The sequence below is a fragment of the Molothrus ater genome, chromosome 6, assembly GCF_012460135.2.
Source record: "Molothrus ater isolate BHLD 08-10-18 breed brown headed cowbird chromosome 6, BPBGC_Mater_1.1, whole genome shotgun sequence".
Taxonomy (NCBI): Eukaryota; Metazoa; Chordata; class Aves; order Passeriformes; family Icteridae; genus Molothrus; species Molothrus ater.
Genome location: NC_050483.2, coordinates 3,346,666 through 3,359,664, shown reverse-complemented (window position 1 = coordinate 3,359,664; position 12,999 = coordinate 3,346,666). Strand labels below are relative to the sequence as shown.

At 39.0% G+C, this 12,999-nt stretch overlaps 1 protein-coding gene across 14 annotated transcripts in view; it reads left to right on the top strand.

The window, feature by feature from the left end:
• PPFIBP2 (PPFIA binding protein 2) overlaps positions 1–12,999 on the top strand; it is a 94,939-nt gene that overhangs the window by 66,138 nt on the left and 15,802 nt on the right. For 10 of the 14 annotated variants that reach the window (XR_004980264.2, XM_036383398.2, XM_036383404.2 and 7 more), the window contains 6 exons: positions 5,847–5,939; positions 8,374–8,482; positions 9,899–9,931; positions 11,581–11,642; positions 12,158–12,233; positions 12,850–12,947. Coding sequence is in view for 13 of the 14 variants with exons in the window: in XM_036383398.2 (XP_036239291.1) it covers positions 5,847–5,939; positions 8,374–8,482; positions 9,899–9,931; positions 11,581–11,642; positions 12,158–12,233; positions 12,850–12,947 (471 nt within the window). In the remaining variant the exon portion in view is untranslated. The remainder of the gene's footprint in view (positions 1–5,846; positions 5,940–8,373; positions 8,483–9,898; positions 9,932–11,580; positions 11,643–12,157; positions 12,234–12,849; positions 12,948–12,999) is intronic. The other 4 variants (XM_036383395.2, XM_036383405.2, XM_036383402.2 and 1 more) reach the window with 1 other exon arrangement.

Sequence of the window (12,999 nt, the reverse complement as noted above, 5' to 3'; positions counted from 1 at the left end):
AATCCAGGCAGCATTAGGAACTGTTTGCTCTCCAAAACTCTGCTAGTGGAATAGGTGATAACTTGATAACTATGCATCAGTGCATCAGTACTTTGCCTGCAGTGACTTAGCTCATTTGGGGTGTGTTTGCTTTCAACTTATTTATTCTCTGAAGTTTTCTTTAGAGATTCAAAGATAACATAGAGAGAGCAATTTCTGGCAGAGCTTGCAAGCCAGAGAGGCACCAGCTGCTGTTTTTACCACCTGTGGCCCTTATGATGCTCTTTCAGACATAATTGCCAGTGCTTTGTGTACAGAGAGGGCCTGAGCACTCTCAAGCAACTTGAAAACCTGAGCAGGTCTGAGCAGCACCTGATGGCTACAGATGCCAGCCTGCCCCCAGTGCCTCCCATGAATGTAGAATACAGGGCTGAGGATGCCTAAATTATTGCAGGGCCAGCCTGGCTCTTTGAAAGCAGCAAAGATTTTGGGTGCATTTTTATGGACAGGATTTTTGAGTGCCTGGGAGATCTGGTCCTGTGAGCTGTGCAATTCTGCTGCTGCTGCAGGGAGGTGTGTGCCTCCTTGGGTAGGAAAGTTGAGCTTTAGCAGCCTAGATGCCTTGGTGGTGGTGGTGGTGGTGCAAAGTGATAGGACACGTTCCTGCTGAGATGGAAAAAAGGATTCTAATCTGATGGAAAGGTTGAGAATCCTTGTGTTGAGTGTGGGCTGAATTATTTACTACCCCAAAGTGTGATTAGGTTTCTGGCATGTTGAAGGTTGCAACTTTGTGTGTGCAAAGTAAGGAAAGGTGTGGGAAACAAACAGCATTTTTGGTTTGCTTGTTATTTGTGTATTTATTTCAGATTCTCTTGAATTAGCATTAATCCCATTTATCATGAGTTGCTTTCAATCAAATTAGATGCTTAGTTGAATTCTAATGCTTTAACCCTATTTATGCTCCTTTTCCTGTAAATTATACAAATTTTTCAATGCAAGACACGATTTCAAACATCAGAATGAAATTTATTCATGTCCTTCACATTATTAGATTACAGCTGCTTAAATTTGGTAATATTTTGAGTGTTTTCCTGAACTCTTTGCCTCCACTGCCCAACTACATCTTTCTAATGAAGAAACCACTTTGACAAAAGCAAATAGTCTACCTGTAGTTTGCTCTTGATTTTGGCATCCAGCATAAACCATTTAAAATACCTTGTTGAGATACTTCATGGCTGATCCTGCTATTTTTAAATATAATAATGGGGCTTTAAAAGTTTTAAATTAAATGTAGCCTTGCAGGATCATTCAGCTGAACCATGTTTTCTCTCTATTCTAATTTTGTGTTTGCTTATTTCACAGCAGCTGTTTCCAGTCACTTAGAATTTATCTATAGAATTATTTTTCTGGTTGGGCTGGGAGGAAAGAAAGCAAATTAAGACATCCTTCTAAATGTGTGTGAGTTTTAATGTGTAAGATTGGTTTCACTTTATCTTGTGCAGCTGTCATTTATGTTTGGTTTAGTGAGCAGCAAAGAGTTCATCAAACATCTCTAGCCTCCTCTCACAGGTATTGATTTCACACTGAATGCCACTTGTCTCTGGCCCTTCAAAAGTACATACTAAATATAAAGTGCCATTTATTTATATATATTACAGATGGGCCAGGAGAATAGCTGCTTGTACATGGACTGTTTCACTCCTGGCCTTGTCACTTTAATTCCTTTTCTGGGGAATAAAGTCCTACTTTAGACTCAGTGAAACCTATGAAGGTTTCTGTACTCTCACCTGAAGGGGTTGTGTGGCTTTTCTCTTACCTGAGAAGCCTCAGAAATTTTGAAAATGTGTTTTTCTTAATGTAGCAAGGTATGAGGAAGCAGCATTTTCATAAGATTCATGGCTGCCCAGATGTCTGCTCTACCTGAACATGGACAAAAGAGACTTTCTGCCTGTCCTGCTTCTTCCTTTTGTAGCATGGGATAAGTCTGTGGGTTTGGCTGTAAGCTGCTGGCAAGTATTTTGTGGCTCTTGCAGCTTCTGAATTAAATATCTAGTGCAAAGCTACTTGCAATTCCAAAGAAACCCGAGTCAGTGAGGCACTGACTCCCTCTGGGGAGTCTGGTGTGCTGTCTCATCTGAATCAAGGTGTTGTAGTTAGTGTTGAATGTTCATGCTGGGAAAGAACCTCAAAAAGGCCTGTTCTACCTTGAAACTGAAACAATTGTGAAGTCACACCTGGAGTTCCCCTGGGATAAGGGTCTCTATTGTAAATTAAAGGTGACTTCGACAAAAGGGAGAGAATGATGAGGAGGACTCTGGATATTAGAAGGTTAATTAATTACTTTATTATACTATTCTATATACATTTTATCTAAACTGAATCTGTTAAGCATTCACTCTGCACACAGCTGCTCACACTGTACTGAATCTTGTGACTCTCAGCTGACACACGCACAGAGTTGGCCCTGAGGAAACAAAACATCTTCATGTTGGATAAACAATCTCTATATTGCATTCTACTTTGGTACAAAATAGGCACAGTGAGTGATAAGAATTGTGTTTTCTCTTTCTCTGAGGTTCAGAGAATGTGAATCTCAGAAATCTTTGGGAAGAATTGTGCCTTGCTTTTCTCTGTGAAGAGAAATGTGGCAACAGGTTTCTGCCATCTCTGTACTGTCAGGTTGGCCCTGTGAGGTCTGTGGACGCTTCCCCTTCCCCTTTTTTAATGCTAAGGCAAAAGAGAGAATTGCAAGGCAGCAGCAGAAGTGTTTCTGGATGCCCCCATGGCACCACAAGCAGAGCAGCTGCCAGTTTGTGCTCAGAAATCCATGCATCCTGTTGGAGATGCCCTTCTCCATCCAGAGCCTGGTGTGGGCTGGCAGAGCTCTTGGCAAAGAGGAGCACAGACCAAACCTTGGTGCTAAACGAAAACAAGGGATTTGGATGTGTGTGTCCTGCCAGTCCCCATCCCCAGCTGGTGCTGCTCTGGGAGGTACCTGATTGTGGAGAGGGTGGTAAAAAAAACCCAAACTTAATCTTCATTTGAGGATGAGCATCAGACATTGTGATCCTGATTGAGCATAATATGTATAAAGTAAACTGTATATAATGGCTTTTCTGAATTTCATCTTAAACAGCGAGCTAGGAAATACTCAAACATGTGGAACTCTTTTGTATTAGTTAGGTGAATCTTTGTGGATGTGTAAAGTTGACTGTTACTGCCCTGTCCTTGCTGTTCCCTAGCTCTAAGACTCCTGATTTTACTGCAGAGTTGAGGTTACAGGAGGACTGTTGGCAATTCTAATGAAGAAAATAATAAAAAAATTATTTGCCCCATCATCTGTTGTTCTGTCCAGTGAAATCTTTTTCTCTCCTTTGAAAGATGGATTAAGCTCCTCAAATTTGTTCCATCTGAGAAGATTGAGAAACCACAAAACTTATGTTATTAGTGTCCATGAAAGCTAAGAGAAAGGCACTTCAGACTCGTGATACCTGAAAAAATACTCAGTGCTATTTGCTACAGAGTTGGGGAATTTAGGTGAAATATCATATTGATTTTCATACTTGACTTTGGTTTGCTTTCTAAGCTGGATTTTTGTGTGTGTATCACTGATACACACAAATCCAAGAAGCTGACCAGTAAACTGGTGCACTTCCAAATAATTATATTTTCTTCTGTGTTATTTTCCTGAATTCTCCTGCATCTGTTGCTTAACTCCTCCTCCACCTCAAGATCCTGCCCAGATACAGAGAGAGGTAATGGAATTATTTTTCTGCCTCGTGTTAGACCTGGAAACAGAATTACTTTGCTGGTGAATTCCGCGTATAAATTATGAAAGAGCAGGCTACGGCCCCAGCTGAGCACTTTGCAGTTTCTTCCTACTGGATGTTTTGGAAGGGTAAATGAATGCAATCAAGTCCCATTTCAGCAAAAGTGTATCTCTGAGCCAGCATATTATAATATGTTCCAAATGATCCCTCATATGACTTTGAAACTTTCCAAAAAAAGTTTCTGATCTTAACTTCAGAGTCAGAATCATGAATTAGTCTGGAACGTAGATTCTGTTCCATGCAAACTGTGGCTTTGTGCAATATTCCAGGTTTATACTCATTTACATCAACTTTATCGGAAAGGAAACACATAATCTGTCTTTTTTTAGTTTGCCTTTGATGTGCTTCACGTAATTCTTTGCTGCAACTGTAGAAAAGTATACTTTGCATCATTTTTTTTTCTCACCTGTATTTTTTTTTGTCTTTTTTTTCTCTCTTTCCTCCCGTGTTTTCAGTCAGTAGTGAACCTGATCAGTGACCTACAGGAGCAGATGTGTAGACTGCAGCTGGAAATTAATAGTAGGATCCAAGAAAGAAAGTCTCAAGATAGGAAAGCAGACTTGACCCCTAATGATCCTCAATGTGGTGCAAGATCAGTAGAGCCCCTGGGCCAGAAGAATTGTTCTCGGTGTGAAGTACGAGAAGTTCCCCTTGGCAGAAGCCTCTGTATTGCCTCTTCTCCCTCTTGCAGAAACTAAATTCCACTAACCAGAGCTGCCTTGGGAATGTTTTGGCGTTTATCTTTGTGGCTTTCATTAGCAAAGAGTGAGAGTGCCATAAAAAAATGACCAGAAAAAAAAAAAAATCTCACCCCAGGCTCTCCACCTCAATTACTGGGACAAATTTGGTTACCATTGATGGCTGTCTGCTAAAGCACAGAAATCTGTAAAACCCCTTTCAGAATTTTCACAGTTTCCATTTCACTTGTAAGTCCGCAGTGCTGATGTGGTGTGGAGTTTTTTGGATTTAGGGGTTGAGATTTGTCTGATTTTGTGCAGCATGCTGGCATGGTTTGTAGTTTGCTGCTTTTCCTCATGATGATGCCACCCCAGCTGTGCTTGATGGTGTGGCCTAACCAGTCCTCTGAACACAGATTATTGATTCCTGGATATCTTAAAAGCTTAACACAGGTATCAAATAATCTCAGCTAAGACTCTCTGACATGTACCCTTTCTTTTTCTAATTAAAAGAGCCATAATAAAAATAATCCACTGGTACTTTTAAAATAGCAAATCTATCACAGTTGTGTTTATTCCCTGCCATTAGCAGGTACCAGAATTTACATAACAGATCCTGGTTGTGTTTGATGAAAAATGTCTCACATGGCAAAACAAAAGCTACTTTGCATAAATGGCTTCATATCACTGAAGGTAGAATGATACTAGTATGCCTAGAAAAAAACATTTTAATACTTGATTTCAAATCAGGTTGTTGCCACATTTCTTTGGTTAAAATTTGCATGCCCAGAACTCATAAGTAATCTTCTTGTATTGTGAGGGAGTTTTTCAGTAATTTCTCTCATAGGTTTGTATTATAAAAATAACTATTCTGTGTGTTACACATATCTTGAAAATAGTGCTGTTGTTTCTGGGCTTGTTTTTGTGCAGGGCTGCTTAATGGACTATTGGAACTACAGTCTTTAGGTTGGAGAAATAATCTAAGAGTCAAATCTAGAAGTCATTCCAAATAAATCTTAATGCAATCCAAGATGTTAGTGTGGTGCTTAATGTATGTACTGCACAGGAGTCCAAAATTGGGTTACTCCTCCAAACTTCCTTTCCTCAGTTCATTTTAAGACATTTTGTCTTGTTAAAGCTCCATCAAGGTTTTAATAATATTGTCCTTTAGTGAGTAAGATACAGTTCTATCAAGGACTGGGAGAAGGGACATTTAAGGGACAACTTCTTGGAGTAGGTCAGTTTTTAGTGTGGCAGTTCAATGTTGAATACTGTGTGGTTCATGCATGATCTGTAATTCAGGACTGGGAAAAATATCTGCCAGAAAAACCTTGCCTTTAATTTCCTTCTTCCTCTGCAGGGTTTGTTACAGGAACTCAGACACCTCAAAATTAAAGTGGAAGAACTGGAAAACGAAAGAAATCAGTATGAGTGGAAATTGAAAGCAACTAAAGTAAGCACAATCCCTGGCATTTTCTAATGACAGGCGTCTATCAGCTGGGAGAGGATATGCTCCATTTCTCATCAATATTTACTTTTCTGACATTTCCCTTGTGCAAGGTAGCTGTGAAGTCAAGTTTTCTTGAACTTGACTTATCTTTGGAATAAATATCTTGTTTTGAAGGTGGGGTAGCTTTCTTTGTGCCTTTTGCTCCCTCCATGCAGTTTTCAGTCTGGTACTTCTTGCAATTCTTATTTTAGGCAACCACAAAGGGCATTTTGACTTGCAAAGAGCTGCTCAGAGTAAAGGTCTCTTTGAAGGCTTCCTGGCCTTGATTTGTATAATGGTGACAAGCCTCTGTGGGATATACTTTCCTGAAGAGGCATGCAAAGTTTGTTGGGTGTTTGCTTACTATGGAATTTGTTTTCACAGACATTAAGCCCAAAATACACCATTAGATCATCTGCTTTGACTTTGTGTACATCACACTGCACGGCTGCCTTACACTTTTGTTGACCTTAAGTCCTGCATAGCTGTTGGATCATAATCTGGAGAAACTTGACATGTCAAACATTTAATCATTTTCCCCAGCAATTAATTTTTCTAATGGAACAATCTCACTGTTATTTCTAGTTTGAATTTTTAGCTCTTTTCCACTGGATTAAAAAGCACCATACAATTTTTCCTTCTTGTGCTGTAATCACATCTCCTTTCATTTGTGTAATAATCCCTGTTGATATGAATGGCTGACTCTTGACCTGTGGTTGAATCTTGGAGAAACATTTCAAATTATTAAATTGAATTTTCTATTCAATGCTTGATAGCTTGATCCAGACATGACGAACAGCTATTATTTGTATTAGCATTTCTTTCTTTTGAGAATTCTTGGATGAATAGCAGAATGTTGCTGTCATGTCTTTTTTCTCATTAAGATAATAGTTTTTCAATCCATGAAAATGTTTTCTCTGACGTGGTTGAGATGAACAGCCTTTGGGAAAATATTTTCTCAAGCAGTGTGTGGCCAGCTGCCAAGAAGGAAATTATGGAAAAAGTAGGAGCAGAAGGAAAATAGGAAAAAAGAATCATAAAACCCACTTGGGGAAAGAAGGTGCAGGACTGGAAAGGAAGAGAAGTACAAAGAAAGAGAGAGGAAGCAGAAAAATAATCGGAGATGACAGGAATTAGATAATAAGGGAAAAGAGAGCCTTTGAAAGAGCTCTGAGGTTGAGTAGACCAGGGGAGGCAAAACCAGATGTGGTATTAAGAGGTCTGCAGGCTTTTGCCTTCCTGTTGTTCCAGCTTCTTAGACGAGAGATTGGAATAAATCCATGGCTGGATATAAAAAGCATATTAGTCAGTGGGAAGTGTAGGAGCCCTTCAGAGATGCAGCAAGGCAGATTCTTCTATTCCACATGGAATTTTAGACAGAGCAGTGATGTTATCCTGCAATCCAACTGCTTGCTTCCTGGTGAAAATAAGTTGGTGTGTTAATTAATCTGTGTTTCTCCCTGTCCTTTTTCTTTGCTTTGTTCATCCCTTTTTCCCCACCTCCCTTTTTTTTTTTTTTTTTTACTTTTGTCCTTCATCTGCAAGGAGGCTTTGTATGCCTTAACAGGGGAAATGTAGAATGTTGACACACAATTATTTTGAGACCTCTGAAGAAAATCTTATCAAACTGCTGACTTACTAAAATATGCTGCTAGCAGTTTTTCTCATCAATACAAAAACCAAATTAGAATCACAGCATTTCAAACTGAACAATCACAGAATTCTTCTCCCTCTGTCTTGTTGAGCTTTTTCATGTGGGATTTTCCATCCAAATCGGGTGGCAGCCCTAAATGTCCAGTAAATGTAAATGAATATGGGATTCTGTTGCATATGTGTGGTGGTTTTCCATGTCATGCTTTTCTTCAACCCTATTTGCTGTTTTGAGGAAAAACAGTTTTGTTATCTTGCAGAGAAGGCTCTGTATTAATAGATTCTCAGTTATACTAATAAGTAGTAACTAGGATTAAAAATAAAAATAAATAAAAAAATAAATAATAAATAAATAAAATAAAAAGCACCAGCATCTGTTTAAAAATCCTTTGATATCTTTTAGAGGTCTTCATGCAAACTTTGAGTTCCCTATAATAGTCATTATTATGTGACCAACTTTATTGCATTGAAAGCTTTCCAGAGTTTCCTTACCTATATAAATCCTTGGAAATGTTAGTCTGACTTCTCCAAGAGCTAATTGCATGGGGGAAAATGAGCTTCTCTAATAGCAATAGCAGCTATTAGAGATAGCTATATAAATATGTATAGTTGTCCTAGTGTTTGTGAAATATCCTAAGCCGATAACTGACCTCAATCACAGCCTCCCTCAGACATCTCCTCGTTCCTGGGAAGGACTCACAGACAAGGGGTAGGGAAGTTATTCTGACTTTGCTGTGCTCTTTTTTAGGCTGAGATAGCCCAGCTCCAGGAGCAGCTGGCTCTCAAAGATGCAGAGATAGAACGCTTGCAAAGTCAGCTCTCCAGGACCTCCTCATACACTGAAGTGGCAGAAAGAGGTAAGAGGAGAGGAAACAAAATTAAAAATTCAGAACCCTACTTTAAGTTTGCTTTGGTAGCAGCTTGGACACTGGATTGCAAAGAGATACAAAGAAATGCAAGAATGGACCTAAAGTTTATTATGGGAGGAAAAGCAATGTCAATTCATTCTGTGCTCTGGTAGAGGAGAGGTCTTTAATGTGTGAAATTCCACTCCAGTCTAGAGGCAGCACAAATTGAAATAAGTATCCTCAAGAGCCTGAAACTTCTTCTGTTGGTGTTTTATGTGTAATTGTAAAGACTCATTGTACATCAATGGGAATTTAATTTTCAGGTATACCTTGAAAATTTCTTTGAAAAATCTTTACAGTTTCTGGTTTATAAGGGACAAAAAAAGGATGCGGTAGTAGCTAAGCCTAATGTTTCAATGTCCAAACATCCTAAAAGAGTCTTTGCTTCCTTTCTTCATGGCTGTGTCTCATTCAGGCTCCCTGTCCCATGAAAGTTTGCATTTTCAGTGTCCCTGCCAGCCTGGGCTGGTTTAGGGCTCTGTGATATTGCAGGTTTTTGTTTGTCTCTGTTGACACAGGTCAGTGGCAAACAAACCAGTTTGTTTAGCCTTTGGTCTCAACCAGTGGTGCCACAGCTCTCTGAAATATTCACTCTCTGGGGCTCCTGCCAATTGCTGGGCCAGGAGAATATGGAATTAGGGACCTTTTTCCTCTGCAGCACCAGCACTCAGCCATGCAGGAGTGTTTGTGTGCAGTTTAGCACAGGCCATCAGCTTTGCTGCTCTAACAGCTTCTGTGGGTGTTAACTGAGGCTTCCCAAGACTGCCCTGGCTGGGATGTGAATTCCCATGTTCTGTGCTTCCCCCTTCCCAGGGCTCCCCAAGAACCTCCTCTGGTTCATTCCAAGGGAGTGACTTAACATGTCCTTGTGGCGATCTCACCCAGCTGCAGAGCTTGTGCATGTAGAGAGCTGCATGTCTAACCAGAAAATTAGTTTGTCTAACAGCAGTGCTTGGTAGAAGAACCCTTCTACTAATAGAAATATGTATTTTCTGCAAGATTCCCAAATAATTTAGGGTATTTCAAAGGAAAGATAGTGGTATGACAGTAAATCTGGAGCTCAGCAGCATTCAGGTTCTAGCAGTGTGGTGAAACTGTCCTTGATTCCAGTGGCAGAAGAATCAAACCCTCTACAAAATCCGTGGGCTATGTTCAAGGAAAGCACTTAGACTGTATTTGAATGGAAACAGTAACAATCCTTCTGAAAACAAACAAACAAAAATTACTGATTGATCAGAATTTTAGGTGCTTTTCTCCAATAAAGTGGAAATGTAGTATGCTAGAATGCATATCCTAATTAAATTGCAGAATTGATCTAATGTGTGCTTTTTCCACATACTTGACTCTCACCACTTCCCATCGTAGAGGAAGTTTATAGGAGAAGGCTAAAAGAAAAACGTAAGCCTTGCAATTCCCTTTTGGCTTTATCTCACTGTTCCTTTCATACCAATGTTAACTCAGATGCCTCCTGCAGCAATAATTCCATGTTTGTTTAGATTTGGCTGTCTAATTGTAACACACACGAGACACTGCTTTCACTGCCTGCAGCAAGCAGACAGCTCCTTTCCCTGCTCAGTGAGATTTCACTGCAGAAATAAAGGTCAGAGGTTCACAAATCAAATTGTTGGACTTCAAAGGGACGTTGTCAAGGTTAAGAGCCAAAACTTGATAATTGCCCCCTTTTATTTGCACATATGTAAACCCCATTTAATAACAGAAAAGACAGCTTTAATTGAAAGCCTTTCTCTTTGGAGGGGAGGATTTAGGCTTTTTATTTTTTAAATCATTCCATCAATTTTTTTTAAAGTCTGAATAAATGTCCCCATACTTGATGATGTTAATGAATACAGTAAGTAAAATTTGCTGTAGTGTGCTTAAATCTACCTTGACACCAGTCCTTTTTGAAGTCTAACATTTATAAAGAGAAATTAGTAGGACTGTGATTTTTTTTAAAAGTCTCCCAGTTGCTTACCCACTGCCTGCTGGCTTTAGTTTTTGATTTGGCTGTGCCTGTGCATGTCCTGTGTCTCTTCTTTGAGAAAACACCTGTGAGGTTCACATACATGTTTTAAACTTAATCATTGCAAGGTGTGCACTTTCCAGAATCCCTGCAATAAAAACTAATTACAGCTTTTTCAAATAGTTTAGCTATGACATTGTGTGTTCAACCTTCATTTGTAAAACCTTTTTTCACAGATGCTCTTTGGCAATGTTGATTTTCTTTCCCCTCTCTCCCTTCCTGCCTGCTGCCATATCTGTTTTCATGGTTTTTTGGGAACAGTTGTGTCTGGTGTAATGTCAAAGCATGAATAGCTGGAGGCGGGAGTTACAACACAGGAACTATCTCAGGTTCTGTCTCCATTACACTTGGTTTACTCAGGAAGGTTTGCTGGGACTATTGTGTAGAGAAAAATGAGAGACTTGGCAAAGTTAGGATGTGATTAACAACCTCATCAGTTTCAGAGAGGGTGTTTTAATTGACTTGATTTTAACATTACTGGATAGCCTCTATCACTAAATCGTGTGTCAGGAAATTCTCCATTAGCTCGTGACGTAGATTTAAACCAAGTTGCCCATACTGAAACATTTAAGTAAATAACATTTCACAGAATTTCCTTCTATCAAATCAGTTTTTTGTTATTTTTCATTCCCAAGTTCATGGATGTACTTTAGCTACTTCTCAGATGGAATATATTTTCAATCCTATTTTAAATTATTTCCTTAAGTATACAACAGCAAACATACTCTCATCTTTTTTGCAAAATGAGCTTCTGTGTTTCTTTTCTTTTCCATTGCTTGACTTACATAGTTAAAAATAGTGTTGTGTAGTCTTTTGTAAGCAAAACCAGGATGTTTGTGTTGTGCAATACTTTTTATAGTTCAGCTTCTGAAAAAGTCTACACTAAATGTAGTTTAGTGGTGCACTGGCCACGCCACTGACATGGCTTTGGTTATTAGTAAGAACATAGGGAAAGCATCACAAAACATCTCTTTACAGTAAACAGAACAAGTCTTATTTCTCTTACAATGTTTTAAAACATTTTCAGACCAAGAAGTTCAGAGGTTGAAGATAGGAATGGAGACATTACTGGCTGCAAATGAAGAAAAGGTGAGAAAATAATCCTTGTTCTATGTGTTAAGAATTAAATTATAGTTTTGAATCTCTGAAATGTTCCAAATAACACATTTTCTGTAAGGACTAAATGAGAAAGGGGATTAATTCTTCAGGAGACTGTCATTTTTGTGGTAACAAATCAAGCCATGGGATTGTTCTGGATGGTGGCACACCCATATATGATCACATAGACAATAATATGCATCCCTAAAAAGTTCCTTTAGCAAGTAGAGAATCCAGACAGGAAATATTAGTTCTGAAAACATTAATGTGGCTCATAACATTTATTTCTCAAAAAAAAGCTGTAATGTCAAACTCCTCTGGTTTCCTTATAACTATAATTTCACACTGTCCAGCAAATATTGTGCACAAAGGCAAATAACATTCCTTACAAGGCATGCAAAGACTGAGCCTGTTTTCACTAAAATCACAGAGATGTAGTACAGTGTTTCTGCAGTTAAAAATGAAGGATTTAAAATGTAACTTAATTTACTTCATGTTTTCCACAGGACCGTCGGATAGAGGAGCTGACACTACTGCTAAGCCAGTACAGGAGGGTCAAGGACATCATGATTGCAGCTCATGGTAAAATGGCTTGGGAATAATGTCCTGCTTTTATTTTTAGTTTATGTGGTGTTTCCTGCGACCATTATGACCTGTGACCACCAGCCATGTTTCTCAGCATAAAATGATCATAGAGAGGGAGAACTCATTTCCCTTCCACTGAGGAAAACCCTGACAGCTGACAAGACAAGTTTTGTTTGGAAAGAAAAACTGAAAACCCACATTGCTTTGCTGCACACAGTTCTGTGTATTTAACTTCAAAATCTGAGGGGGGAAAAAAAAATCTGTGTCCCATTTCTCCTATTTAGGACAATCTCCTTTTAAGTTGCCACCATAATTTTCAGCATTAAATTGAATCTGGGATACTGTACACCATCACATTAACAAGCAATAACAATATTTTTAGGCCTTGCATGGCAGAATGGAAACTTGTGTTTAACACACAAAAATATGGAATGAGAGTGAACGTATTTAACACACAAAATAGAGAATGAGAGTAAATCTCTCTCTGGACGTTCATTAGGTAAATAAATAAAAAGAAGCAAGGAGCAAGCCATGATGCTCTGATTGTTGAGCTGATACTACAGAGAGCAAACTTTACCTGTTTCTCTCCCTTTCTACTCTCCAATGCTTTCAGGCTCTCCTGTCTCTAGTGGCAATGAAGAGGAAGTTGAGGCAACTTTAAGGAAGTGGAATCTTCTGAATAACTCTCATGGGGAATTACTGAAAACAGAGGTACAGATGTTCTACAAGCAGGTTCTGCTGCACAGATGATTTTTTTGCTGTT